Source organism: Erythranthe guttata, chromosome 13 (assembly GCF_056151865.1).
Source record: "Erythranthe guttata isolate IM_541 chromosome 13, IM_541, whole genome shotgun sequence".
Lineage (NCBI taxonomy): Eukaryota > Viridiplantae > Streptophyta > Magnoliopsida > Lamiales > Phrymaceae > Erythranthe > Erythranthe guttata.
This window is the reverse complement of record NC_142545.1, coordinates 18,662,056-18,689,656: the sequence shown is the minus strand read 5'-3', so window position 1 is coordinate 18,689,656 and position 27,601 is coordinate 18,662,056. Positions and strand designations below refer to the sequence as shown.

The 27,601-nt window shown below is 35.0% G+C and overlaps 7 protein-coding genes and 1 non-coding gene across 10 annotated transcripts; 5 read left to right on the top strand and 3 right to left on the bottom strand.

Moving 5' to 3' along the window:
- Positions 1 to 1,444: 1,444 nt before the first annotated feature.
- On the top strand, positions 1,445 to 4,606 carry CRLK1 (Protein kinase superfamily protein). 2 transcript variants are annotated; one of them, XM_012972173.2, is made up of 8 exons: positions 1,445 to 1,824; positions 2,349 to 2,721; positions 2,943 to 3,096; positions 3,193 to 3,319; positions 3,440 to 3,525; positions 3,618 to 3,689; positions 3,792 to 3,995; positions 4,069 to 4,606. In XM_012972173.2, exons 2-8 carry the CDS (start codon positions 2,405 to 2,407, stop codon positions 4,399 to 4,401), a joined length of 1,293 nt encoding a protein of 430 aa, XP_012827627.1. In that variant the 5' UTR covers positions 1,445 to 1,824; positions 2,349 to 2,404; the 3' UTR covers positions 4,402 to 4,606. The 2 variants fall into 2 exon arrangements, with proteins under 2 accessions (XP_012827627.1, XP_088668006.1); XM_088811880.1 differs by lacking the exon at positions 1,445 to 1,824 and adding an exon at positions 1,969 to 2,271.
- Positions 4,607 to 5,374: 768 nt separating this feature from the next.
- LOC105948743 (NAD(P)-binding Rossmann-fold superfamily protein) lies at positions 5,375 to 7,542 on the top strand. Its single transcript, XM_012971971.2, has 6 exons — positions 5,375 to 5,554; positions 6,131 to 6,298; positions 6,389 to 6,606; positions 6,684 to 6,843; positions 6,929 to 7,139; positions 7,244 to 7,542. Exons 1-6 carry the CDS (start codon positions 5,422 to 5,424, stop codon positions 7,392 to 7,394), a joined length of 1,041 nt encoding a protein of 346 aa, XP_012827425.1. The 5' UTR covers positions 5,375 to 5,421; the 3' UTR covers positions 7,395 to 7,542.
- A 1,500-nt stretch (positions 7,543 to 9,042) lies between these two features.
- Positions 9,043 to 11,034, bottom strand: LOC105948867 (uncharacterized). The gene is made up of 2 exons (XM_012972116.2): positions 9,931 to 11,034; positions 9,043 to 9,835 (listed from the first exon to the last, which is right to left on the bottom strand). The coding sequence occupies exons 1-2, from the start codon at positions 10,616 to 10,618 to the stop codon at positions 9,204 to 9,206; spliced, it is 1,320 nt and encodes a 439-aa protein (XP_012827570.2). The 5' UTR covers positions 10,619 to 11,034; the 3' UTR covers positions 9,043 to 9,203.
- Positions 11,035 to 15,286: 4,252 nt separating this feature from the next.
- Positions 15,287 to 16,396, top strand: LOC105948813 (histone H2A.6). Its single transcript, XM_012972044.2, has 2 exons — positions 15,287 to 15,587; positions 15,902 to 16,396. The coding sequence occupies exons 1-2, from the start codon at positions 15,399 to 15,401 to the stop codon at positions 16,112 to 16,114; spliced, it is 402 nt and encodes a 133-aa protein (XP_012827498.1). The 5' UTR covers positions 15,287 to 15,398; the 3' UTR covers positions 16,115 to 16,396.
- A 126-nt stretch (positions 16,397 to 16,522) lies between these two features.
- Positions 16,523 to 21,362, bottom strand: LOC105948812 (formin-like protein 5). 2 transcript variants are annotated; one of them, XM_012972043.2, is made up of 7 exons: positions 20,504 to 21,362; positions 19,363 to 20,020; positions 18,594 to 19,278; positions 18,303 to 18,502; positions 17,859 to 18,094; positions 16,886 to 17,769; positions 16,523 to 16,783 (listed from the first exon to the last, which is right to left on the bottom strand). In XM_012972043.2, exons 1-6 carry the CDS (start codon positions 20,669 to 20,671, stop codon positions 16,903 to 16,905), a joined length of 2,814 nt encoding a protein of 937 aa, XP_012827497.2. In that variant the 5' UTR covers positions 20,672 to 21,362; the 3' UTR covers positions 16,523 to 16,783; positions 16,886 to 16,902. The 2 variants fall into 2 exon arrangements, with proteins under 2 accessions (XP_012827497.2, XP_088683652.1); XM_088827526.1 differs by having other exon boundaries at positions 16,661 to 16,772; positions 20,504 to 21,319.
- A 1,747-nt stretch (positions 21,363 to 23,109) lies between these two features.
- Positions 23,110 to 24,149, top strand: LOC105948857 (HSP20-like chaperones superfamily protein). The gene is made up of 2 exons (XM_012972103.2): positions 23,110 to 23,513; positions 23,693 to 24,149. Exons 1-2 carry the CDS (start codon positions 23,180 to 23,182, stop codon positions 23,929 to 23,931), a joined length of 573 nt encoding a protein of 190 aa, XP_012827557.2. The 5' UTR covers positions 23,110 to 23,179; the 3' UTR covers positions 23,932 to 24,149.
- An 81-nt stretch (positions 24,150 to 24,230) lies between these two features.
- On the top strand, positions 24,231 to 24,303 carry TRNAA-AGC (transfer RNA alanine (anticodon AGC)). The gene has a single exon. It is a non-coding gene; the product is annotated as a tRNA-Ala (tRNA).
- Positions 24,304 to 24,650: 347 nt separating this feature from the next.
- Positions 24,651 to 25,833, bottom strand: PNSL3 (PsbQ-like 1). The gene is made up of 3 exons (XM_012972102.2): positions 25,419 to 25,833; positions 25,042 to 25,331; positions 24,651 to 24,922 (listed from the first exon to the last, which is right to left on the bottom strand). Exons 1-3 carry the CDS (start codon positions 25,687 to 25,689, stop codon positions 24,824 to 24,826), a joined length of 660 nt encoding a protein of 219 aa, XP_012827556.2. The 5' UTR covers positions 25,690 to 25,833; the 3' UTR covers positions 24,651 to 24,823.
- Positions 25,834 to 27,601: the final 1,768 nt, after the last annotated feature.

Genomic DNA, 27,601 nt, shown 5'->3' with positions numbered 1-27,601 from the left:
AATATTTTGGATTAGGGCAAAAAAAAAAAGGTGACGTGGTAAAAAATTCAACCACAGCCATGTATATAATTATTATTATTATTTTTTTTTTTTTTTATTTCTTAAAACAAGTTCAGTAAGACTAAGCAGTGATTAGGTAAACATTTGATTAGTAGGTATTACAAAAAAAACCGATTTAACCATAAAATCAACTGCTCATGTATTATTGACTGCTCCAAATTTCAAATTATCACCTTAAAATCAAACCTAACATTGCTATTATCACCCTCCAAGTACAAGAAGAGAATTATTAAATAAATTATTAGTTTACAATCTAGATAACTCCAAGTACTTACTTTAACTTTAGGTGTTCACTAATCAAGATCATAATTAATTACGATTATTTAGATAATTAACGTTTCACGAAAGAAAGCATCTCTCTACATGTGGCCTTGTATAAAATATTATATATATATACATATGTTAAATATATGATATATATCAAGGAGAAATTGTGTGGGCGCTTTATTAATAATAAATTAAATGAGACGTTTTTTGGTGAAATAATTTTAATGAATTTAGTTAACAGCTCCCATCACATTAGGTAAATAATCCCACATACATTAACCATAGGAAATAAATAATCTATGTTTAATATCTATTATTAATTTTTTTTGATTTGGTTTGTCCAAAATAACTCTAGTTTGTGTCAATTTTCACTAATGAGGAAACGAATATCTTCACTGATATGAAAATCGATATTACCTTGAATGAGAAAATAATGAGTTGTTATGTATATGAAAAAGAAAAAAAAAAATGTTGAAGATGATATTACCGAATTGACCTTCATTGTCCACAACCTACCAAATTCATTTTGGCTTTTATCAAAGTAAAATACTTTTTGTTAATTGGTGTGTAAATCCTTTATTTGACTAAGTTTATAATCTATTAAAAAAAAGTTTATAAGATGTTTAAAAATTTATATGATTTCTCAAAGTGTTTGAATTTTTTTTTTAAATATTTTTAAAAATTTGTATAATAAGTTGCTAGAGAACAAATGTTTTTTTTTCCTTAAAAGTACATCTTCAAACATTTTTATTTAAAATATTATAATAAATAAAAATAATTTATAAGCTCATTAACCAAATACTTTAAGAATTAACTTGAAAATTAAGACATAACAAATTATCAAATCTTAAAACAACTTATCAGATGTAGGAGTTTATCAACTATTTAAAATAAATTTAGCCAAACGAGCCATTACTTGATGAAAGAATCAGTGTCGATGATCGTATGGTCACACGAAATTAATTATGGAAAAGAAAAATAATAAAATTTCCAAAATAAGATATTTATAATCAAACACCAAAAGGGCAGTCTGGGAAATTAGAGAAACTCCTCATTTCATACTTCACGCGCATTGCCATTTCATCATTTTATATCATTCTTACATATATAATATAATATATATATATATATATATATATATTTGCTTTAACCAAATTTAAAATTCCAGGAGAAAAAAGAAAAAAAAAGGAAAGAAAGCGCAGGGCTTATGCTGCAGCTGCATTCCGTCGTCAGTCGCCGTTGATTTTTTCCTCTGTCAGATTTCGCGTTCGTTTGCTTGTATCTTATTCACACCCACCCCTGCTTCTGATTTTCCTTTCTTCTTCCTTACATCCGTCGCAGATTTCACTTTTTCTTTTTTTATTCCGGCAAACGCTTTCACCCACGGAAAAAAAATAAAATAAAAAAAATAAATCATCAGCTCCCAACTCTTCAGCTCTGGAACAAAGATTTGATGCAAGCGGGACTCCTAGAAGAACACAGTAAAAAAAAAAGAGGGTAAGAAACAGTAATGCCAGCTCGTTGCAACATTCTCTTTTCAAATTCTGCTGCTGTACTTTACTCTGTGCATCTATATTAAAAAAAAAAAATTTGTCGTCGCTAATTTTAGCAATTATACTTCCATTTTTCCCTTTTCGTTTTGGGGGCGTATTTATGTTTATTTCCATGCTCGATCCGGGTTGTTCTGATTTGCGACGACCAAATTATTTTGGGTTTATTTTCAGTTGTAGCGTTTTGTTTTGTATGTGTTTATGTTATGTGTGTTAGAGATTGAGATTTGACTTTTTATTCGTTTTGGCAACTCCATTGAAATTTTGACTGAAGCTTCCCGATCTTCCAGTCGTTGCATTCAGCCGCCTTTTGCTGAATTTTTTGATGCGAATGGACTTTCAATTTTCAAAGTTTTAGACCCGAAAACTCCGCGTTGCTTGTGTTTGATGAAATGTCTGTTCATGGGGTTGTGTCCTTTGGCTCTAGTAGCTAAGTTATGAGCTGATTTGTTATGAGTTCCGTTTTTGCAGATTTATGGATGGATGATTTATCAATAGATAACATAAGTTGAATTGGGAATTCAGATATGAGAGGGGAGTCGTCGGGGTTGATAATTGGAATATCGATCGGGGTTGTTATCGGAGCAGCTTCGGCTGTAGCTGCATTTTTCTGCATTAGGTATTACCATAGGCAGCGTTCGCAGATCGGAAACAGCAGTTCTAGAAGGGCTGCAACCATACCTATTCGCGCGAATGGTGCCAATTCTTGTACCGTATTGTCAGATTCTTCGATGGGCACCGAGTCGCCAAAGTCTACTGTACAGAACGGCTTGTCGTTTTGGCTCAGGGGAATTAAGAAGTCCAGTGTGATTTCTGCATCTGGTATAATGGAATACCCTTACAAGTACGTAAAATCGTTTCGTGTCGTCTCTTCGAGGAGCTATTGCATATTCTTGAAAAATTAAGATAGTCGGTTTTTTTTTTTTTTTTTTTTTTTTGTATGGTGTACATGGTCGTTAAGTTTGATTACCCGTGATTCTTGATTTTATGTTTTAGACAGTTCTTGTAGATGTTGAATGGTCATTCAAATTTTAATCGAATTTATATTGGTTGATGCACGAGCAGGGACCTGCAGAAAGCAACGTGCAATTTCACGACATTAATCGGTCAAGGGTCGTTCGGTCCCGTTTACAAAGCTCAGATGTTGACCGGCGAGACTGTGGCGGTTAAAGTGCTTGCTACAGATTCTAAGCAGGGGGAGAAAGAGTTCCAAACTGAGGTACTTTTGATTTTCGAGAAGTAAAAACCTTCTAGAAAAAGTGAGGACGTGCTTTCGTATATTTCTTACGTGCTTGTTCGACTTATTTTTTTGCAGGTTATGTTGTTGGGGAGATTACATCATAGAAACCTCGTGAACTTGGTCGGCTACTGTGCGGAGAAACACCAACACATGCTTATATACGTGTACATGAGCAGAGGAAGTTTGGCATCTCATTTATATAGTGAGTTAATATACTTATAATCGATATGAATTTGATAGAGAGGAGCGAATTCGACTATAATTTGTGTTGGAATCCATATATCCATATCCATATTCACACGTTTCTTGATCATCTCTTCAGATCAGAAACTCGAACCGTTGAATTGGGAATTAAGGATTCAAATAGCTCTCGATGTGGCCAGGGGCTTGGAATATCTACACGATGGTGTAAGTTTAATAAGTCTATTCGTCAAAACCAAATATTATAATATTTATACGTTCTCCATTTCTTTACTCGATTATCTTATTATCAACTTCAGGCAGTTCCTCCTGTAATACATCGCGACATAAAATCATCCAACATTTTGTTGGACCAATCCATGAGAGCTAGGGTACGTCTCCGTTGGTAGTTTTTTTTTCTTTCCAGTTTTCATTATATCGGAATATAATATTTAATCAGCTAATAATGTACTCATGACGTGCTATTTATGAAGGTGGCTGATTTTGGACTATCGAGAGAAGAGATGGTTAGCAAGCATGTATCTAATATTCAAGGAACTTTCGGATACCTCGACCCGGAATACATATCAACACGTTCGTTCACAAAGAAGAGCGATGTTTACAGCTACGGCGTATTGCTGTTTGAACTCATTGCAGGAAGAAATCCTCTTCAAGGTCTTATGGAGCATGTTGAGCTAGTAAGTCGTCTTTTTCTCGAAGATTTTTTTCGCTTCTTATTTATTTTATTTTTAATTATACTGGTTTAAATAGGCGGCTATGAATACGGAGGGAAAAGATGGATGGGAAGAAATCGGGGATCCACGATTGGAGGGTAAGTTTGATGTGGAAGAGATGAATGAGGTGGCGGTACTTGCACACAAGTGCGTGAGCCGTGTGTCTAGGAGAAGGCCTTGTATGAGAGACATTGTTCAGGTGCTTTCGAAGATTCTTAAATTCAGACACAGACAGAGTCGGAAGCGTGACAAGGAAGATGAGGTCGTCATCCTCGATATGCCGCGATTAGAAAGGTCTACTAGTCCTTTGCCTCGACACAAACGAGCCGAATCTTTGGACAGTAGTAATGCCGATTCCATCGATGTTTAAATGACCATTTTTCTTTTTTCTTTTTTAAATTACTTGATTCGGATTTTTTTTTTATTTGTAGCATATTTTCAGCAATGTAGGATTTTAGAATGAGAATACTGTAATATATAGTGAATCTTTTTTGACAGGATTGTATTGAGTTTCCATCAAGTTTATGTTATGTATATCAAACCGTGAAATATAATCTTCTAGATTATGTGGTATATTCTCTAATTTGTATTATATTTTTGTATAAAAATGCAGTTTCTGATAAATCACAGTCTGATATTTACAAGCGAAAAGACACATCTTATGATCATCTTGTTTTAAAATGTGGAGCTCTAACGAGATAAAATGGGTACAAATTGAAGAATATTTCATAGATTAAATCTAGAAGATTCCACAAAATTTGACACCACAATAGCAGACGTGTAAGAAGATTTATAGTTGAGGGATGGTTGTAAATTATAATTACTCAAACCAAGAGGGATCTTTTCATAATTTGACTTTCCCGCGGGACTAATCGGTGTGTGAACGTAATTTACCAAATAAAATATGATTAAAATAATATCGAACAACTTAGGCTATGTTTGTTACGGTTTTCAAATTCTTTTCACACTTTCCCCAAAATGAAAATTATCTTTCTACACTATTTTCAAAAACTTTCCCCAAAACAAATTCAAATATTTCTCTCTCTAACAAACATGATTTGACCGCTACAGTGAAAATTGTCTTCATTAAAATACAAAATCAAATCACTTTATCTTTTAAATTCTTCTTCCAAAATACCTTTTTCCAACACCTTTCAGACATGATTTGACTTGCTACAGTACAAATTGTCTCCTCCCAAAACACAAACAAACTTTATTTAATTTTCAAATTCTTCTCCCAAAATATATTTCCCCAAAATAAAATGGAAATGAAAGCCCAAAAGCTTACCAAACACAGCCTTAGGAACTAACAATATATTAAGAACTCAGTAAAAAGCATTGACCATTTTTACTTACAGATTCAGATCAAACGCTTCTTCAGTGCTCAAAAATGGAGGATAGGAATGAAATGAATGGGAAGATGACGTACTGCGTGACGGGGGCAACAGGTTACATAGGATCATGGCTCGTCAAATCTCTCCTCCTAAGAGGCCACACAGTTCACGCCGCCGTCCGCAATCCTGGTAATTACCTGAGACCATAGCCGGAACTTACAAGGGGCTGTTGAAAACCCTCCCCCCAATATTTTTAAAAAGAATTTTTTTTAGCTATTTTGGCACTATATTTTTTGAATATTACTTTTGGTCCCTAATGTTTTTGCAAATATGTATCTTAATTCTTAATTTTGTTTTCTTCTTCATAATTATTTATATATATATCAAATTAATATGAAAATATAAAATAAAATGGTGAAAACTTATATTATTTGAAATAAAATTTATGAATATTTATATATTTTTGAATTTTTTTTATTAATAACTCTAAAAATTAATATGAGCTAATGCCATGAATCCCCAAAATACTAAATAGGTTACATTATTAGAATAATTTGAATTAATTTAGATTTTTTTGTCTTATGTTTAAATAACGATAAAATTATAATATATATGACATTTTGATTAAAACATATCAATATAAACTTATTTTTGCAGTGTCTAGTGATCCTAAAAAAAAATTCGGGGGCGCTACCCCGAAGCCCGAAATTCGTAAATTCTCTAACATTTATAAACAAATTACCATGATCTGATCGTATATTCCAGAGAAGGCATCTCATTTGTTCAAGGTTTGGCAAGATGGGGGTAGATTAAGTCTTTTCAAGTCTGATTTACACGAAGATGGAAGTTTCGACGATGCCGTAAGAGGCTGTGACGGTGTTTTCCACGTTGCAGCTTCGATGGAATTCGACGTGCCAGCTTCAAGAGATTCCGGTAATGTCCGGCCGAAAACTCGAAATTATCAAAATAAATAAATTTATTCGAAAATTTTCGCGTTGATTGGCTTGAATTTCCTCTTTCAAGACAGCTATGTTAAAACAGAAGTCATAGATCCAGCTATTAGAGGAACATTGAACATTCTGAAAGCTTGTTTAAAATCGAACACTGTTAAGCGATTTGTTTTTACGTCGTCCGTAAGCACAATGACTGCAAAAGACAGCTCCGGAGGATGGTTACCGATTGTCGATGAATCTTGCCAGACACGTGTTGATCATGTCCTAAATACTAAATCAAGCGGCTGGGTATTTTTTTTTCCCCGTTTTTCAGTTTTCCGGATATATATACTCGCTTTTTCAACTTTAGTTGCCTTTTTCATCAGGTATACGTACTCTCGAAGCTGTACGCAGAAGAGGCAGCATTTCAGTTTGCAGAGGAGAACGGCATTCATATAATATCGGTAATCACAACAACGGTGGGCGGTCCGTTTCTCACTCCGACAGTTCCAGCAAGCATTCAAGTTCTGCTTTCCCCAATTACAGGTTGAACGTTAAATTTCAATGTTTTAATATTTCAATTTGACAAATAGACAAAGTCACTTAATCTCGTATTTGACCGGTCAAGAAGGTGATCCGAAGCTGCTACCTATCTTGGCTTCTGTGAACTCAAGAATGGGATCCATTGCATTGGTTCACATTGAAGATATATGCGGTGCGCATATATTTCTTATGGAGCATGAAAATGCTCGAGGGCGATACATATGCTGTACCGAGAGTTGCGTGCTGTCTGAACTGGTTGGGACTCTTACCGCAGAGTACCCTTGTTCGTATTCACAGAGGTTGCTACTTGCTAGTCTTGTAAATTCTCCTCTTGAATTCGTACGCGTACTAGAGTTTGAATTTATGACCGATGAATCTCGTGTTTTTTTTATAAATGTTGTAGGATTGAAGGAATGGAGCGGGATTCAGCGCCTAGTAAGATTTCGTCTCAGAGAATTAGAGACATGGGATTTAAGTTCGATTATAGCATTCAAGATATTGTACATCATACTGTCGTGAGTTGTGTAGATTGTGGTTTCTTAGCTTCAAGATAGATGTTGCTCAAATTTGTGCTACATCTGCATTTTTTTTTTGTATGAATGAATTGTTACAATAAATTAGGGCAGATTACGGCCAACCCCCTAAGGAAAGGCCAAATTACAAAACCCCCTCTTATTTGGGTAATTACAATCACCTCATCAACTATGTGTTGTCTTACATGTTCATCGTTACAATGTCAAATTTATCTGATGTGAGAGAGCTGGAAAACAGTGGATTTTTTAAAACAAGAGTAGTGGCAACTGGTCAACGCTCTGAATGGTGTAAGTCAGCATTGAATGCCATCTGCTTGTAAATAAATCATTTATTACATATATAAAAACACAGGTTTGAATTTAAATTTCTGAATTCAAATGAATACGTTCATAAATTGGATTTCTTGTAGGGACATGGTATTTACTACATTTACTACAGTGAATTCAGATTTTGCTGCAGAGCAGAGGGGTTCATTATTTGTTTGAAACAAATCAAAAAAAAAAATTACAATAAAATCCAGCAAATATTTCTGTATATCTGGGAAATTTTGAATTCAAATGCTCTTGATTTCATTGGTTCAGAAACTGTCTGTTTTCAGAAATTTCTGGTTAATAATAATCTTTGAAATGAAAATATACCTACTGAATATTTCTCCTAAGAATATAATAAATAAAATAAAATACAATAAGACCAATATATAATAAATATTGAAATATTTATTTCTATTTCCCTGATCTTATCTCCAGGGTTTCAAACTAGGTCTAAAACTGACAAACAAAGAGCATCCAAATATCCAATGGAAAAGCAGTTTATACAAACCGATAAAAACATCCATTTTCAGACAAAATGAAAACATTTCTCGGACAGTAGGCAAAATTCACATGACCTGTTATTTTCAAGATTATTTATTTATTTATTTTCCAATATTTTTAACTAAACACTCCAACTAGGACCACATGCCTTCCCTACACTTGTTGCATTGTTGCCACAAATATTTTTTGTTAATATACACGCAATTGTTTTGATAATTATATATATATATATATATATTTTTGGAGGATTTCAAGATTTTGCATATAAATTAATCACATAGGATTGTAGCCCACAGAAACAAATGATTCCTTCTATTTTTTATTCTTTATAAGCAATTGGATATCCGAGTAGGACGAGCAATGGCTCGATCCGATTATATTTGACCCGATCTTGTTTTTTAGTGAGCCAGATCGAATTTGAGCCATTTACTAGACCCGATTTATTTATGAGCTGAGTTCGAGCCTACTATGGTTCAATTTACTTATTACAATTCTATAGTAATGATTCCGATATAAACCTGAAAATTTGCCGAGAGCATACTAATGAGGACTAATGGTATATGAACTTGAGCTTATAGTAACGAGGCTCGATGTTGTGCGAGTTCGAGTCAGCTCAATCTCAGCTCACATGGCCCAATTGCTAGCCTTATATACTATTTATGCTCTCTTTTTTCTTAAAAAAATAGATCACTCAAAACACAAACTATCATTTGTCACGCCTTAATTATTCTTTCATTGTCTTAGTGGGGGGCATATCACATAAGTTAGTTCAATGTTCTTTCTCCTGTCATTTGTCTCACATTCAATATATTGACACAAACATTAAATATTTCAAAACAAAATCTAAAAAAAAATATCCAAGAAAAGATTTTTCCAATCAATTCCCAGCAAAACAATGTAACAACATTAAACATAATGCTCAAAATATTACATAAAACCTAGGTACAAAATCTAGGTAAAAAGATATATCAACACTTAGTTTTTTTTTTCTCATTTTTTTTTCATATTCATTTGTTATCATGTTTTGCAAATAACAACAAAACAAGGAAGAAGAGCTTTAGCATTAAGCAAGTAAAGCTCCTCAATATTCGAATACATACCGACTTTACCTGCTAAAGAATCGAACCCCGTTTGGCTAGCCATCTCCTGTATATTCTCCAACGGCCGATGAACCCTCCCCGCGATTACACGGCAAACGATCAAAGCTTTCCTAATCGAAACATCGTTATCCAGCATTTCTATGCACTCGAAAGCCCTTCCACTAGTCGAGGTCGTGAAAACTCCCACACCGCCTTTTATTTCCCTCTTGTTCGAGAATCCGTTTCTGATAATCCGACAAACGCAGCATTTGTCCGAAATGCAGAGGCTCGATGAACCGTTCGTGCCGAGGGTGCATGCTATGGTGGTGCCGTGGAACCTCAGGAGTTCGTTTCCGTCTGCTAGGCAACGGGGGTGCTTCTTGGGGAGTTTGCTTGCTTTTATTTTTACGGCTTCTCGGTAGTCCTCGAATCGGACTAGGGTTTTCTGCATGTTGTGGACTTTCAAGACACGGTCGATTCTTACGGAGTGGTTCTCGGATTTTAACCAGCTCGATCGGCAGATTATTTCGACTATTTTTCTCGATGAATCTCCCTCCACTAATTCAGTTACTGAGATTAAAAAAAACATTAAAATTAAAAAAAAGTTAAAAAAAAAAAAAAAAACAAAACAGAGTAAATTAAACATGAAGAAATTTAATTCTTACCGGCGTGTTTGGAGAGGTGATGAGATTCAAGAGCTTCCCACTTGATAAAGTGTTCACCGCACTTGTGGCAAGTGACACCATTGCTTTCTTTATCAAAGGAAGCCCTTTTCTGGGAGGGAAGCAAACCATTACCACCCCCGCCGCCGCCGCCGCCAAACCCATCTCTTCCTTCCGCCAAAAGCGCCGCCGCCGCCTTCCGCGGCGGCGTTGCAGCAGAGTTCTTGAAAGAAGGGTTGAAGTAATGCATTGTTGGGTGGCCTCCAGGACCAGGCGTCCCAGGCCTCAAAGTTCCCACATACGTCGACCCACCACCGCCGCCGCCACCCCCGCCGCCGTCACCGCCGCTGAACCCGTCGTGAAAACCGCCAAAACCGGTGATTTTGAGCTCGCATCTGGAGTTGCTGAGAATGACTTCGTGGGCAATTGGGTTGAGAAACTCACTGCTGCCGATGGATCTTGGGCTGCAGCTAGGCGGCCTCTCCAAATGACGCTTGCTGCCATGAATCACATCTTTCAGATTCGCTATGGACCGGGAACAACCCGATCTGCCGGTTTTCCGGGTCAGGATTGCGGTCAATTGCTTCCGGGTCTTCGGATTGTGCACATCGGACGGCTCAGATTTACAGTGCAGTGATTTCTTCAAGGAAAACCAAACAGTTGCCGGAGTATCTTTCTTCTTCTCCCCCATTTTTTTCTTTTTTTGCTCAATGTTTCAGAGATTCTTGATCATAGTGTTGAACAGAGATAAACTACTAGCATTAATATTACTTTTTTGCCACTGCCTTTTTCATTTTCAGACAGGAGTACTAATATAAACCCTAAATGAATATTCAAGAAAATCACTTTCCAAAGGGCTACTCTACTTTGTTTCCAAGAACATGTAATTCTTGCTTCATGTGCAGAAAGTGCAAATGAAAAATTGGAGGAAAAATAAATAAAAAAGATTGCTTTTTTATTACCTAAATTAATGGGGGTGTCTGTAAAACAACAATGGGGGAAATTGAAATTAAATTCAATTCAGAAAAAAAAAAAAAAAGAATCTTTTTGGGTCTAAGAAGAAGATGACAAGTGAGGTGATGGATGGATAAAAGGGCTGGTTTCCGTGGCGCAAAGTAAATGACAAAATTTAACTATGTGCCAAAAATGAAAAAGTGGAAAAGTGCAGGGGGTAGAAGTGAGAATTTAGAAAGTGACAGGGGTGCGATTGAAAAATTGAAATTGACTGACACCTCTCTTTAATGGTCACCTCAATTTGAATTGAAACTTGTTCACGAGATTGAATTGAAAAAGAATCATCTTGTTGATTGATATAATTAAAAAAAATAGATTCTTGAAATAAATAAAAAATTCAATAAAAAAATTAATTAAGAATGGTAAATCTGTAAATTGTACATCCAACTTTCCAAGCCTTGAATATGCATCTTAATCTCGATTAATGAGAGCTAATTATTACATTTGAACACCCTTTTCTAGGCGACTTTGCATTTAATTTTGTTTGTAATAAAGAAATAATGAAAGAAATGATGAAATAGAGGCACTATAAAATACTTGAAATAATTATTGGTCCCATTCATCGATTGTTGTAGTTTCTTTGAATTGGGATTACCATTATGAATGCCAAAGCTCGAAGTAAGTGTGAATATAACATTTTGTTTTCATTAAAAGAAGGGAAAAAAGAAAATAAAAGAGAAATTATATTTACACTAGTATGGATTGGGATATTTCTTTGGATTTTGAAGCAATTATAAAATGAATTACAAATATATTTATTGAATTTTTTGCTCGTAAATTACTTTCGACTAGTTTCATATATTAAATAGTTATCAGTGCTATATTTTAAATATTGCACCCCCATAGGCTGAGAAGTTATTTTTGGAGGAGAAATTATAGTTTCTCCGGGATCTGCGTGAATTTTGTCTTTTTAAATTTCGGTTACAATTAGCTTCGTATCCATTTGAAATATCTAGAATGTGCTTTCTTAAACGATTTTGTATTTTCCATTTCTTCCATACATTTTATTTATATATGTAACCAAACACCCATTATCTCTCCTTTCAAAATATATTTTTAGTTCCAAACATGTCTGAATCTTCTCAAAATTACGATAAAAAATCGAAAGACATCATGTTCAACCTCTGTCCCCCTTTTTGCGCAACCGTAATTCCGCACATCTTCCCCACGCCTGAAGAAATTGATGTATCTGATGATAGTCAACAACCGTTGGTTGTAGTGCCAGGATGTTGTCGCCATTAGAATCATCAGCATAAAAGTGTGAAACTATAATTTAGATTTGTTGGTTCTCAGTACATAGCTACCCACTAAAGAAATTGTATGTGTCTACGACGAGCGATAAAAATATGTGTAGAATAACTAAGATACATTTGATATTGACGATCGATATTATTTGTATATCAGATGGGGATAATAATAACAAAACAACAAAAAATAATAATGTAAAACAACAAAGACGTTTGCTCTTTCCCCATCTCAAATTGTTTCCATTTTGCGGCCAATAATTTTCCCATGATTTTTTGACTTCTGTTAATTGGAGTAAGTTCTAATATTAGCAATAATTTTATTGCTAATAAAATTATATTCACATCCGTATAATTATATTTTTCTCCTTTTAATGTAAAAATAAAAATATATGCGCACAAAATGACAAGAAGTACACAATGAGGGGTGAAATCGCATGTGACAACTTTTAATAAAAGAGGTGATATTATATGAATCGCATTTGTTATTAATTTACTATTTATTATTTATTTATTTATTTATTTATTTATTATGAGGCAGGAGTAGTAGACGGACACTTTAATGATGTTCATATAGCCTTTAATTATCAAACAAGTTTGTTCTATGCATCCAACACTCACAATCTCTGCTGGATTTTTATCATTTAAATTTTAATTTATTTTCTTATTTAATATAATAATATATTAGCTTGTAGCTTCCCCCAAATTTTATGTTTTGTTCAATTTCTAATAGGTTTGAATTTGTTTATTTAAAAAATAATAATACTGGTTTGAACAAATACGTCAAGTTCTAATTGATTTCGGAACAATGTATTTTCATTCCATTTTTTCAAAATTTTAATTTCTAGTATTTTCGAATTCTTTTTAGATGGAGTTGGAATTAATTTTTACTATCGAAAATTTTAAAATTTTAAAATAAAAAACAATAGCTCAAGATTTGACATGTTAATACATTATATTTCCACCCTGAATTTTATTTGAAGTTCTTTTGAATTTTAACAAGAAGCAAGGCCAGGCCCAACTAGAGGTAGTAGGCTTATAGGCCCAATTGATAAATTAATATTTTTATGTTTACTAAATATTATTAAGGATAAATTACAACCACCACTGAGGTATGGTTAAATTACAAAACATCCCTATTGTTTGGATATTATAACCACCCCTCAACTATAAATCATCTTACACGTCCACACTTGCGGTTTCAAATTTAGTGGAATCTTCGAAATTATATGGAATATTATAACTTTTGTACCCGTTCTACCCCATTCGAACTCTACATTTTGAAGCAAGATGATCATAGTATGCGTTTTTTGGCTTGTATATATCAGATTGTGGTTCATCAGAAGTTTTATTTTTACACAAAACGAGTACAAACTAGAGCACATTCCACGAAATGTAGATGATTATGTTGAATTTGACACCATAAGGGTGAAGATGTAAAAAAAATCGTAATTGAGGGGTAGATGTAATTATCCAAACAATAGGGGGTTTTTCGTAAATTGACCATACCTTAGAGGGATGGTTGTAATTTACCCTATTATTAATAAACCACAAAAATGGTCCTTTGATTTATTACTAATTAACGACGAAATAGAATTAAATATTGGATAATAAACTTTAAGAGAGGTAAGATTAAACTATTAAACTTGAAAGTTTAATAGTTTACGAGAGAAAAAATGCAATGACGAGGTGGATATACCACAATGCCGCGGAACTGCACCGTGGTAAAAAGAAATGTCAAATAATTTTTTTTCTCATTTTTTATATATTTTTATTTTAAAAAATATATATGTTTTAATAATGTTTTTAATTGAATTATTGGTTAAGATTAAACTTTAAAGGAGGTCTCTACAATGGTTTTAAAATACTAGGGGCCGCTGTGTTATTAGATTAAACCTTATGGGAGGTTAATATAATTATTCAGTAAAGGGTAAAATATATATTTAAAAAAAAAAAAAAAAAAATCAATGATGGGTATTTAAATTTGTTGCTAGTACCAAACCTTAGAGCATCCACAGTGGCCTCTCTAAAGGCCCTGTTAGTGTCAGATTTTTAATCCTCTCTAAAATTTGGAGATAGAGTGGTGCTGCAGTGGTGAAATGTGCCGCTCTTTGTGGCTCTCCAAATTTGGAGAATTGCTAGATGACTCTCCACAGTTAGCAGTGGTTTAAGGAGCATATGGTGGGACCATGTGTTCCCTTTTCATTTTTTTATTATTTTCTTATTTTTCATTTATATTATTTTAAATACTAATAATAATTAAAAATAACAAGCTTTGTCAATCAATGTATTAAAAATATGATAATTTTAATAAACTTTGTAATATTTTAGTAATATGAAATAAAGTTTTAAAAATTAATTTATGTACATGAAAATAAACAAACTAATGCAACTCATAACATAATTAAACATAATAAAATATTAGATAAGATAGCATGATTTAAAATTTAAATTAATCAAGAGTTATATGATTTATTAATTAAAATATATAAATTTTAATTTATTTTTTAATTTGAATAATGAATATTTTATTATAATTTAATATTTACATAGCTATTTTAGAGAGTACTAAAATGTACTCATTGGAGCAAAAAATAATTTGGAGAGTGTATAAATGGGACCCATGTCTTAGAGAGTTGTTAATGAGCATAAATATGAATATGTGGCATATGGATCCCATAGTTTGGAGAGTGTATTTGGAGAGCCCCACTGTGGATGCCCTTAATGGAAGGTAGGTGCCTCAAAAGAAAAACTCAATGGAGGTAATCGTAATTTTTCAAATGAAAGATGGTTTGGCTGTAATTAAACCAAAATACAGGGAAGTACGTGTAATTCCTTAAATAATAAAGAAAAGTATAGGGATAGAAACGTAAATTGTAGTTTTAAATGAAAAGAAGAGAGAATTCGCAAACCTAAACAAAAGAATTTTATTTAGGCGGTCTTTTTTGATAGTTTGTTATGACGCAGTTTAAATCCGCATCTACAATCAGTTTTCAGATCCAGCCGTCCAATTGTTCCCCTTATCAACGGTCAGAATCGACGATCCGCGTACTTCAACGCTATTGGTCATCTCGAACAGCGGCACTTCTATATAAATCACTCGACTACCACGTTCTTCTACCAATTCCCCCAATTCCTTCTTTCCTCAAGAACAAAGAGAAAAAAAAAACCCCTTTTCACATTTCGTATTTTCAAGCTTCGCCAGAAATTGTAATGGCTGGTCGTGGCAAGACGCTCGGATCTGGTGCGGCGAAGAAAGCTCAATCGAGAAGCAGCAAAGCGGGGCTCCAATTTCCCGTCGGCCGTATCGCCCGTTTTCTGAAGGCCGGGAAATACGCCGAGCGTGTCGGCGCCGGAGCTCCTGTGTACCTCGCCGCTGTCCTCGAATATCTCGCCGCTGAGGTAATTATCTTGTATAAAGGATTTTTACACCACTTTTGTTCTGAATTCTCAATTTCGGACTTCCACGATTTTCGAATCTAGGGTTTCGGTATTTTGGTCCTTTTTTAATTTTCCGAATTGAATTGGGGGAAATCTCAATTAACATGATTTTTCCACAATTGAAATCCACATCGTTTCAAATTATGCGTAATTTTTCAGATTTGGGTCTCGATTTGAGTGGATTTACCTACCTTGAAACTATCTAGGGTTCGAATTGACTTTTTTTTTTCTCTCTTCATGGAAAATCTAAAAGTGGAATTATTGTTCGATTACAGGTACTGGAATTGGCAGGTAATGCAGCCAGAGATAACAAGAAGACGAGGATTGTGCCTAGGCACATCCAATTGGCTGTCCGAAATGACGAAGAACTGAGCAAGCTTCTAGGAGATGTAACAATTGCCAATGGTGGAGTGATGCCCAACATTCACAACCTTCTTCTTCCCAAGAAGGCTGGTGGTTCCTCAAAGCCCTCTGCAGATGATGATTAAACCGCTTTGAAAAATATCTTCTCATATTTTTTTTTTTGGAACAAGAAGTTGCAGCAGCAGTAGTAGTTTCTTGATTGCTAGTTTTATGATTAGGGTTTTGGTGTTTAATTTCTCATTGTGTTCTTCCCAGTTCAATTTTATTCCTATTTTTTTGATGTTTTAGTTTAGTTTGTGGTAGGTCGATTGTTTCTGTTAGATTTGGTACATAGATTGAGAAGCCCTGTTTCTTGTTTTAAAATGGATATTGAATGAATGAATCAAAGAAGTGAAGTTTGTCTTGTACTTCCCCCATTCTTTCTTTCTTTTGAATTTAATTATCAATATTTATAAAAGAATTATCCTGTCTTGGTATATTAAGTATAGATATATAAATAACAAATACATAGATATATATACTTGTACACAATATTATGAATCACTTGAAATTTTGTACATTGGGAAAATGGGGTTTTAGAATGATTTGGTATCTAGTTTTGAATGATGAAGGTCAATAAGAATATAGAATACAAAGAATAAGCAGAAAAGAAAGGTAAACAACAACACATAAGAATGGAGCAAGGACAATAATCTTTTCTACCGAGGCCCGTATAAGAAAATCGTGTAGCCAAACGCATCACAAAGAGCAGTCTCGAATAAGAGCATATACTCTTGTACCCTTCTGCAACACCTCTGCAAGATGAAAGACATTGTTAGCTTTCACATCCATTAGAGTTTTTAAAGATTTTTATAAAAAAATAAAAATTTAAAAATAAAAAAAATAAAATAACTTACAATCTCTATCTAAACAACTACGATTCATCGTCTGAACTCGAATTATCCATTCGCCTATCAACAATGGCAGGGAAAAGTAGCTGCCTGTGATCTGTAATAGTACTACTACTCTGCCGTATGTCCGGTGGGGCTGCCGCCGCCACTGTATCTTCTTTCTTCGACACCACACTCCGCTTACGTGGCGAGTTCTTCACTTCTTTACAAACCTTGTCCAAAATGATTAGAAAATCTCTCACAATCACAAACAATCTCAAACCCTCGTCCTTACCCGAATGCCCGTGAAAATAATCCGCAGTGTTCTTAACAAGTGCCATTATCCGTTTCTCTTCCTCGAGCGACCACCTCACATCAACCTCCGAATTCTGCACGAAATTCTTCAAAATCTGGTGAAACCCGTTTTCTTCCGGAACATTCTTCATATCTGAGTTCAAAAAGTCGCGGGCTTTTACTAGGGCATGGCCCAGCTTGGATACTGTGCCCGTTATGCTATCTGTGTCCAAGATCGCAGCTTTTCTTACATTCTCGAGTTCGTTACCTAAACTAGAGACAACTTGGAGACCAAGATTCCTTAAATGATCCTCGGAATCTTGGTCGGAATCTTCTAGAGAATCGTCTGACTTAATGCTGGACATGCTTCCCTTCTTCTCCTTTGCTGCTCGAGCGGCTCTTATGCCTTCTGACCTAATTATTTCTTCGACAACAAAATGCAATAGTGTGGTTTTGCCATCTGTTCCTTTTACATCTGCTAGCTTTAGAAGTGTGTCCAGCTTAAACGCTTGGGCCCCACCTCGGAATGTTCCGTCGTTCATACGGTTTCCCGTTTTTAGGACAGCTTCTAAAAGTTTGAGAAACAATCTGCTTTTTCGCAATTCTGTGCATGCAGCCTGAAAAATTGAGGACAAACCCGTAATAAGTACGCAATTTTTTTGCGAGAAGTATATAAAAAGACGTGATTTTTAAATATGTGTCTCACCTCCAAGATAAGGAAGGAGTCTTTTAATGTTGATGTCTCCTCTTGAAGAGTGCACATGAAATATAATGATTCCATTCTCTTAAATGCGAATGGAATATTTACGAGGACCTTTAGAAACCTCTCCGCGGTCCCTAGTTGAGAAAGCTCGCCGTTGTAGAGTCTTAGCTTCAATTCTTCTTCGGTCGTGGGTGCCATTTTTAGTAGAGTTTGAATAAGCTCGGGTGGAAGTTCGTTACCTGATGATTCAGTCGAAAAGATTAGCAGTGTTTTCTAATGACGCAAAATTACCCAAAAAAGAATAAAAAATAGCATGGCCAAGAAACAGTTGACCACTAGCTCGTAATTATACTTTCAGAAATCGACACTCTGCCATACAACGTAATTCTAGTCGATTATCTGCCTTAAATATCAAATAGAATGAGAAGGGGGAAAAAAAAAAGTCACCTTCTTCTAGTGCATCGCAAACTTCCTCCGTAGTCACATTTAAAGCTTTGAGCAGAATCGATAGATTCTGCGCCTTTTTGGGGTCGATTATTTGAACGTAGTGGGGTACGTCTTGCGATGAAGACTCTTTGCCCCCTTCATTCTTGCTTTTTGCGGCAGGTGCAGCGCCAAACAGACTTTCTATCATCTCTTCGTTAAACCTATGTATAAAAAGACATTATTTTTTTATTCAAAAAGATTAATTTTACACACGAAATAACAAAAAGGATGTGGGGGAAAAAATAGACTTACTGAAAAGACCCGGCTTTGATCTGATGCCAAACCATGGTACTATCAGGGTTAGCCAACACCTTGTCCCAGAAGAAAGGCTTCAGTTTTGCTTTACTAGCACCACCAGCCTCACTCTCGTCAATCGAGGCAGAAGTGGATGGATGACCGGGCACGGGCCGTGGCGGTTTCAAGCCAGCAGGTGGCGGTCGAGGTGGCAGCACACCACCACCAGGAGGTGGTGGTGGTGGACGAGGACCAACAGTAGCACCATGAGGTACCGGAGGTGGTGGTGGACGAGGACCAGTGGTAGCACCAGGAGGTCTAGGAGGCGGTGGTGCAGATGGTCCAGGAGGTGGGCGTGGTGGTGGGCCAGGCGGTGGACGAGGTGGGCCACCAGAAGAAGTATTCATAGGTGGCGGAGGTGGTGGTACAGGAGCAGTGGGTGGTGGTGGAGGAGGAGGAGCAGCATTACCCCGATTTGGTTTAGGTGAATCCATCCTTCCAGGTGGCGGCCTCAGTGGGGCCAGTCCAGGTGGCGTCACCCCATTGGTCTCGACTTTGGAGTTGCTCAGAGAATTTGATTCCACGTAGAAGCTTCCGCTAGTTTTATTGTGGTTCAATTTGTTGTTGTTGTTGTTGAATGACTGACTACCGATCTTTTCTTCATTCACTGACGTTCCTAAACCGAACAACTTCTGTGGAGAGGCTAATAAAACCCAAAAAAAAAAAAAAAACAATCAGCAAAAAATAAAAAATAAAAAGAGATGAGATGCAAGATGAGATAATGTACCAATAGAATATTCACTCAAGCTTAAGCTGAGAAGAGGCCTTTCGTCGTTTCTACCCCGTCCAGCCCCCATTTTAAAGCATCTACGGCAGAAAAGAAAGAACAGAGCAACAAGAAGAAATGTCACAACTGCAGTTACAACCACAGCGATAACAATCGTTCTCTTGCTCGACTTTCCACCGCTCGACCCTACATTAGCAACAAAAGGTGGAGGCTGAAAACTCGAGCCGCTAGAATCTGGAGGGAAAAACGGAAGCGAAGGTGGAGTAGCTGTAATCGAAGGTGCTGGACTAGGCGAAGCAACTAGCGGTGATGGAGCAGGTGCACCGTCGAATGTCTCTGCTAATGATCGTCTTTTGGAAACGGAGCGTCGGTTAAAAAGAAACCATAAATATCTGGTGTACCAGGTTTCGTCAAAACTCTTGTCCTCTCCGGATTCGGCGTGCATGTGGGTTTTCCCCTTTACGCAGTCTACGAGGATTTGGTTGACCTGAGGGAGCAAGAAATTGACCGTCTCGTGGATTTTCTTTCTTGAAAACCTACCATTCAAGAATTCGATACTATCACTTGATCGATCTTTTGTCGAATGAAATTCAAGATCTTGTAAAGTTTTCTGGGCATTCACCAACTCTACCATACAATTAACCCGTAATAACTCAGCCTGCAATAAGAAGTTCCATCAGATTACGCTCTGCATTTATTTCATAGAACAAGTAGCATTCGGTACTGAAATCGGGTTTTTCTCTAATTTCATGTAAATGAAAAATCGATCATACTCTCTACTAAATAAACTTGCATTTTCTCAAATGTATAGAAGTACGATCGAGACATAAGAATCATGTAACAGCCTAGACAAACTATCAACAACAAAAATACGAAAAACGGAAGTCCTTAACGACTTCGTTACATCACATATAAAGAGCTTATTCTAAGCAGATTCAAACTACATTATTCGATAGAAAAAACAACAAAACAGAAGACAACTGCATATACTCGGACTTCCGCGAACAAAGATCATCACTCGATCTAGTAACCATATACGGATTCGAATAAATTAGAATTTCTCAAATGCCCCACAAAAAAAAAAAAAAAAAAAAAATCAAGTTAAATAAACAAAGAGTGAGTTGAAGAGAGATAAAATTACCATCTCCTGATTGATCATTCCAGAGTCTACTAGATAACTCAGCAAGGGCTTATGTTCATCCCATTTGCTGCTTTCGGCACGTGCTGCTTCTTGTTGTACACTGAAAAGCAGAAGAACAAAAGATGCAACAAAACAAACAACTCCTCTCTTCTTTTCTTGATTCCTCATCTCTTTTGCCAATTGTATGCAGATAAATCTTTACAACATTTACTTACAACAAAAGCCCCCTTTATTACTAATTCCCCATCTCCCAGTCCCACGTGTAACGTCTAAAGGTCAAACCTTTACACCATGTTCAAGCCAAACAAGACTTAAATATTCTCAAGAACAGCTTTTTCAATTGATCCGAATGCTTAACTTCACAAAAAATCCAATCTTTCTCCTAAAAAATTACACTTGGGAAAAGCTCGAAAGTAAGTTCAAATCACAGTTTGAAGGAAGAGGGAATTCCCAAAACGCCAGACAAAAACCAAGAAAAGGGATAAATCTTGAATCTAGAGAGAAGATAAATTCCTTAGCGTTGGGGGGGTTTTAACTTTTAATAACGTTAAGACCAGATCCACCCAAAAGACACAGATGGGAAGAAATAGCGCGTGAGTTGACCCAAGAGAGAGAAGAAGTGTTAAAAAAGTTGACAGAGGTTTACTGATTATTTTATGGCAGCTTTTCTTTGTTCCGTTTCGTTTGTGGGTTTTTCTGTAGGTTTATCGGAATTACTAGCTCATCGGAATTTCTATTTTATTTTAATTTTTATTTATTTTTTTACTGAACCGTCACACAAATTTGAAGCAGACGGCGGAGGAGCCGCCCTTTCTTGACTTGGGGGTTTATTTAGTCAATTAACGTGGGGTTTCTATATGGAATAATTAATAATTATTACTTCTTAAATCTTATTAACATAATAAAACATTGATTAAGTAGATTTTATATTATTTATTATAAATTGACTTTGACCATATCTACAGGTGACCCCCATAATTCTCGAATTCTAGTTAGTAATTTCGGCCTTTATTTATAAAAGTTTTAATGCATTCAGCCCCACAAACTTAAAATCTTGATTTCATTTGTTTGTACTGCAATGTACTAAAGTTTATTTTGATTTCATTTTGGCACTTTTTTTTTATAAAGTTTTTAATGTTTGGATTTGGTTTTTATTTTCAATTATTGCTTCTCCTAAACTTGACCATGAAAATTTATATTTATATATTTTAGGTGGGCATTAACATATTTTAAATAAAAATAAAAATAAATAAATAAACGTGAATAAATAAATGGGGGTAGGTATCTGCAACAAAAAGTGTAGCTTGGTTCCACTAATGGGTGCTGACACCTTTATATCTTAAAGAAATAAATTGAATAAAATATTGATGAATTATGAATAAACATCTAGCTCGAATAAATCACTCTCTTCATTGGCTGAATTTTGCTGACGAAATAGTAAATAAAAAAATGAAAAGGTTATGGAGTTAATTAATTATTTTATGTATAAAGCACATACTTATGAGGGTGAGATTATCAGTCAAGAATCATATAATAATGGTGAATAACTTTTTAGAGGATTATTGGATTTTGGCTTTTTTAATTATCTAGATACTCTCGTTTCTAAAAAAAAAATTATCTAGATACTCAAGTTTTGTCTTGATAATTTTGGAAGCAATTAATTCGTAGATAATCAAGCTCAATTAAGCACAAATAAACTATATATGATCAGATCAAACCACACGCAAGTTAAATTGAAAACCCTAATTACGCATGAGCTATAGAATGATTCAACTGCAAACACAATAAAAATGGAGGGAACATGCACGATCTTTATTTCTCTATCTCAATTATAATGCGTTCTTTCTCTTAATCGAATCGAATACAGTTTCTCATCCTCTTTATATTTCTCTCAGAGGTCAGCTTCTCATCAAAGTCTTCAGCTCACCTACCTTGATCTCCTACGACCAATCATCGAGCTCCACCTCAACTTAGTTAGTTAGTCTGTTATCAACATGTACTCAATCTTACAGTGTTCATCCAATTAGTTGCTTACTTGACACTCCTTAAATTCCTTTAAAAGCTACCATGAAAAATAAGAATTTCTATATTCGTCTATGATTTATTATGATCGCTTCAATCAACGATCCTTTCTTATTTAATCACGGGAATTGATCTCAAATCTCATCATCCAACGGTCATACCGGCTCGCATGTGTGCTCTGCTTCTATTATAGTGAAAGGTGAATCATTCAGGCATATATAATATCAGATACATACAACAATGCATCATCTTATATATTCTCTAAAGCATTTGCAATCTATACAAATATACGTACGTACGGCAGTCTCCTATATATATACATATATAAACGACATCGTATATAAATATATATAAAGACCGATCGAAGATTAGTGCCACTTGTGTGATCTTGTGTGAGTGCCCAAGGAATTTTTATCTGGTGCGATTGATCGTTTCGTCACCGTTGCTTCTTCTAATGTGGAGAATCATCCAGAAAAAGGAAGGAAAAAAAAGAAAGAAAGATATTCCTTCTTCTTTACAGCCATTCACATATTCTCTAAGAATATATTCCCTTTAGCTCAAATATATATCTATAATAATATATAATACATTAGCAATCTCAACCTCTCTTCTTGAACATATCCAATTTCTGAGAGAGAGAGAGAGAGCATTTGAATGAGCAGTTACAAGCAAGTTGAAATTCAAATCGAAGATCAAACGACCCCACATAATAAATGGTGCCATCCATTGAAAGAAGATGGATTTGCAAACTTTATAACGAGCAAATTATTAGACAATCCGACGGTGGTGCACAAGATCTTCGGTGCAGGATCTTTCTTCAGCCCTCTCTTGTTCGGCAAATTCTTCGATCCTTCTGATGCTTTCCCACTTTGGGAGTTCGAATCCGATTCATTAATAATGCCACCCAATCTCCATAATAGCTCCAGCCATCGAAACATCGATTGGTCTCAAACGGATAACGACTTTGTCTTGAGAGCAGAAATCCCTGGTGACTTTTCAACTCTCTCTCTCTCTCTCTCTCTCTCTCTCTCTCTCTCTCTCTCTCTCTCTCTCTCTCTCTCTCTCTCTCTCTCTCTCTCTCTCTCTCTCTCTCTCTCTCTCTCTCTCTCTCTCTCTCTCTCTCTCTCTCTCTCTCGTTAATTGGTGATATATGTATATTATTATTAGGTAACACGGTTGAAGTTTGTATCGAGAATGGGAAGATTATGGAGATAAGTGGGCAATGGAGGCAAAAAAGGGAGTGGAAGAGCGGCCTTTGGTGGGAGTACGGCTATGTTCGGAGGATTGAGCTGCCGGAGCAAACCGATTGGAGAAAAACGGAGGCGCGTGTCAAAAACGACCTAGTTTTGGAGATCAAGATTCCGAAAAACACTAGAGAGTGTACTGTTGATGCACCTCCAAACTGAAACTAGCCATAGCTTATAGGAGATATATATATATTAAGATCACAAAAGACTTTCGGTTTGTTTTGTACAAATCGAATGTCACATAAAGGAAACAGAGTATTTTTCTCAAGATGTGTGTGTATGTATAAATTGGTTGGTTGTATGTACATGATTGATTTTCAGTCTGTTTTGGTGGATGCATGTACTATGATATATTATGAGGAATTTATTCACTGCAAGTTTTGATGGTCATCTAATGCAAGTTAAACGGAAACCACAAACATAGAAAATGCAAAATTACTGTTCATTCATCATTCAATGGGGATGTAGCTCAGATGGTAGAGCGCTCGCTTAGCATGCGAGAGGTACGGGGATCGATACCCCGCATCTCCATTTTTTTATTTAACCTTATTTTCAGGCCCAAAAAATAGTAGAACATGCCAAGTCCAAGATCCTTTTTGCTTGATTTTTCTTTTTTCCAATGCAATTTTCTTTTAAAATCGAATTATTTTCTTCAGAATTATTTGGTTTCAATTTACATATACAGATACCCAATTAGTTATTACTACACTTCAGCTTCATATTTAGCTAACTGTAGATAGGCCAACTAGTACTATCTTGATGAATTTGATCAATTGGTTCGAAATCTCAATTTTACGAGTTTATGTAGCATCGATTGTCGTTTTATCATTTAAATTCAAGTTATGCTAAATTTCGATCCATCACATCGACACTTATAATTTTATACAAATAATCGAAGATCGAATCAAATTGTGAAATAAACAATACAATTCCAATAATCCGAACCCCCCTCATTGTAAAAATTTCTCCTAATTACTATTTACTAATACAGAGTACATAAAATCTGAAACATACAAATATATAGCAACAGCTTTTCGTCGCAAATTCCGGTTTATGCCATTCGAGTCATCACTTCTTCTAGAAGTGTTGTGGTTTCTTCATAACATGACTCTATGTTTGGATAATTCTGCTTTCTCACTGCAGCCTCAAGCTGTCACAAAAAAATAATAAATAAATAAATAAAATTAAACAAAGACCATTAGTTTTAGTGTTTTATTTCAATTTCAAAGGATTTTTTGTTAAATTATTGTTTTTGAATAAAAAAGTTACCTTTTCGACATTGTCAAACAAACGATTGGCAAGATCGGTGAGCGACTTCTTATCGTCAACGGGGGCTGCGGAAATAACTTCGTCGAAATCGAAGTACATGAAAGTGGATTTGAGACGCAAATACCTCCGAACGTAATTCCATGCATCTCTCTGCTCAATCAAATCCCCCATAGCTATGAGGTCAAATGCATATTTCTTCAACCTGTGAATTCTCCCTTTTGTCCCTACATCCGCTATGTAGAGTCCCTTCCTCAGAAACGAACGTGTCCCCGTTTCTTCGTTGTTTATCTCTACTCACAAATCAAAATCACATATATAATAATTACAAAAAAATAAATAATAAATATTCAAATGAAATGTGGTTATACTATACGTACTGTTGGTAGCATATGGTACCGGTAGAGGGCCGTTGAGCCAAAAGCCATTGTCGTCTGCAATCGATTTTCCGACGGTGGCGCTTCCAAGAAGGGCAATTGTGGAAATTCCTATTGCGAGTCTTCTTGTAGTAGTTTGAACCGAGTTATCTCGATCAACTTCTTCTTCATCGGCCTTCTTCTTATCGAAAAAGCATGCAATTCGAGCTCGTTTCTGAATTTTCTCGACGCTGCAAATAGTGGGAATTACGTTGAAATTAGCTCTAGTTGCCATAGCTTGCTTTTCTTTCAAGAACTGGAGAAAGTGTTTAATTTTATTTATTTTTTTATTTTGACAAAAAAAATAATAATATGAAAGATTGATAAGGTCATGTGAAGAAGGTTACTGGTATATCCATTTGAAGAGTGGTGGATGGTGGATACTAGTTTGTCCATCAAATTTGCTTTATCTCTTGCATGAGGGTAGTTTTGTCATTTCCTCCATACTATAATTTGCTAAGAGTGCAATGGAGAAAATTCCAAATAATTTGGAAGAGGCCTACGAGATTATTTTGTCATGGAATTTGATTTTTGGTGGCTCTAAAGACAAGCACTATCCTTCAACTCACGGTAATTTCTTCCGGTTCCGACTCGGTTTCGTTTTCGACTTAAATAATAATTTCTTTTGATTCTGATTCAGTAAAAATGTACTAAATTATTAGCTCAATTATTTAATATTTCGTTAAAGTAATAGAATTTTGTTAATCCCAATTGTATTAATTTATACATATTTAACTGTATTTTTTATAAAAATGTACAAAATGGAGGATAAGACTTCAGCTAAAACTAACTCATTCATATATATATATATATATATATATATATATATATATATATATATATATATATATATATATATATATATATATATATATATATTATACTTGAAACATTTAATGATACAATTATTGGACAGAGTTGAATCATTCTGCACCTAAAATGAGTATGAAACAACAAGGATTTCCACAAATTGCAATAATTGGACTAATGACGTCACTTCCCAATTCCTACTTTTGAGCATCATCAAACTCAAATAAAATTAAAAAATTAAAAATTATTACATAGAGAGATCACTTTCTGCAGCTGCAATAACATCATTATCATGAAATAGCAGAACTAACTTTTTAGTTAAAAAACTATTGTGACAATCATCTTTTGTCAGCTGATTAGTTCTTCCCAGTTAGTGTGGCTCTTCTAATTAATTAGTTCCCCTAATTATTAGTTAATTCTGATTAAGGATCTAATTGCTGACCTCTTCATCAAATTCAAAGCTCAATTAAACATACTTTTAATCTCATTTTTTGCTTAATTAATCCACCTAATTAAAAATGTTTAATAATATTGGTGGAGTACTGTTTATTGTCTTCTATCTTTTTTATTTTATTTGTTTGGTTGAATGATGCAATGGTGCAAATCCAATACGGCCATCACATAACCAATTATCCAATGAATAATCAAACTTTTCCATAACAAAATAAAAATAAAAAGTTAAAATTGGAATTGTAATTGGCTAAAATTTTCAATTTTGATACAGTTTTCAAACAAATACCAATTCAATTAGTTTGACAAGGTTAATAGTGGCAAGACAACAAATAGAGATAGTCTTTTATAAAGATTTTTAAACATACACCACTCATCTTCAATCCCTTTTCTCATCATTGTTGACCAACACCATTTTGACACGTGCTATCCCTTGAAAATTGACATCTTTGTTTATTAAACCACATTCAAACTCAATATAAAAAAAAATAACAAATATGCGTTTGACTCGACTCGATTCAGTTATACATCAATCCGAATAGAATACTTATCTATTTGCAAAGTTTAGTTATGTGAAGTGGTCATCTACAATAGAATACTTACCTATATGCAATCGTCTTTCTCTCAAAGTATGTACCTAAACAAAGTGAACAACCAAACTACGTAGATCTGTTCAAATGTCTATTGTGCACGAATGTGATTATATGTGCGTGTAAGTGTGGGGGCACGCGCGTCACTCTACGTGGTGTGTGCACGTGTGTGTGACTATGAATGGAAGATTTTGATGATGGCAGTGGTGGAAAGTGGGAGTGGAGTTTAACAAATTGCCCGTAATTTTAAGTCGAATTGAGCCAATTCGTCTCATTTTGACTAAAATCATTCGACAT

What these genes read in the sequence shown, in the direction of transcription:
- CRLK1 (XM_012972173.2), top strand. Translation starts at nt 2,405, where the DNA reads ATGAGAGGGGAGTCGTCGGGGTTGATAATTGGAATATCGATCGGGGTT. An exon ending in AGAAAGAGTTCCAAACTGAG is followed by an intron (nt 3,097 to 3,192) that starts GTACTTTTGATT and finishes ATTTTTTTGCAG; the next exon opens with GTTATGTTGTTGGGGAGATT. An exon ending in ACCAATCCATGAGAGCTAGG is followed by an intron (nt 3,690 to 3,791) that starts GTACGTCTCCGT and finishes CTATTTATGAAG; the next exon opens with GTGGCTGATTTTGGACTATC.
- LOC105948743 (XM_012971971.2), top strand. Translation starts at nt 5,422, where the DNA reads ATGGAGGATAGGAATGAAATGAATGGGAAGATGACGTACTGCGTGACG. An exon ending in GCCAGCTTCAAGAGATTCCG is followed by an intron (nt 6,299 to 6,388) that starts GTAATGTCCGGC and finishes TCCTCTTTCAAG; the next exon opens with ACAGCTATGTTAAAACAGAA. An exon ending in TCTGCTTTCCCCAATTACAG is followed by an intron (nt 6,844 to 6,928) that starts GTTGAACGTTAA and finishes CCGGTCAAGAAG; the next exon opens with GTGATCCGAAGCTGCTACCT.
- LOC105948857 (XM_012972103.2), top strand. Translation starts at nt 23,180, where the DNA reads ATGAGCAGTTACAAGCAAGTTGAAATTCAAATCGAAGATCAAACGACC. An exon ending in CTTGAGAGCAGAAATCCCTG is followed by an intron (nt 23,514 to 23,692) that starts GTGACTTTTCAA and finishes TATTATTATTAG; the next exon opens with GTAACACGGTTGAAGTTTGT.
- LOC105948813 (XM_012972044.2), top strand. Translation starts at nt 15,399, where the DNA reads ATGGCTGGTCGTGGCAAGACGCTCGGATCTGGTGCGGCGAAGAAAGCT. An exon ending in TCGAATATCTCGCCGCTGAG is followed by an intron (nt 15,588 to 15,901) that starts GTAATTATCTTG and finishes GTTCGATTACAG; the next exon opens with GTACTGGAATTGGCAGGTAA.
- LOC105948867 (XM_012972116.2), bottom strand. Translation starts at nt 10,618, where the DNA reads ATGGGGGAGAAGAAGAAAGATACTCCGGCAACTGTTTGGTTTTCCTTG. An exon ending in TCACCTCTCCAAACACGCCG is followed by an intron (nt 9,836 to 9,930) that starts GTAAGAATTAAA and finishes TTTTAATCTCAG; the next exon opens with TAACTGAATTAGTGGAGGGA.
- LOC105948812 (XM_012972043.2), bottom strand. Translation starts at nt 20,671, where the DNA reads ATGAGGAATCAAGAAAAGAAGAGAGGAGTTGTTTGTTTTGTTGCATCT. An exon ending in CTTGAGTGAATATTCTATTG is followed by an intron (nt 19,279 to 19,362) that starts GTACATTATCTC and finishes GGGTTTTATTAG; the next exon opens with CCTCTCCACAGAAGTTGTTC. An exon ending in ACTCCTTCCTTATCTTGGAG is followed by an intron (nt 17,770 to 17,858) that starts GTGAGACACATA and finishes TCAATTTTTCAG; the next exon opens with GCTGCATGCACAGAATTGCG.
- PNSL3 (XM_012972102.2), bottom strand. Translation starts at nt 25,689, where the DNA reads ATGGCAACTAGAGCTAATTTCAACGTAATTCCCACTATTTGCAGCGTC. An exon ending in GGTACCATATGCTACCAACA is followed by an intron (nt 25,332 to 25,418) that starts GTACGTATAGTA and finishes ATTTGTGAGTAG; the next exon opens with AGATAAACAACGAAGAAACG. An exon ending in TGTTTGACAATGTCGAAAAG is followed by an intron (nt 24,923 to 25,041) that starts GTAACTTTTTTA and finishes TTTTTGTGACAG; the next exon opens with CTTGAGGCTGCAGTGAGAAA.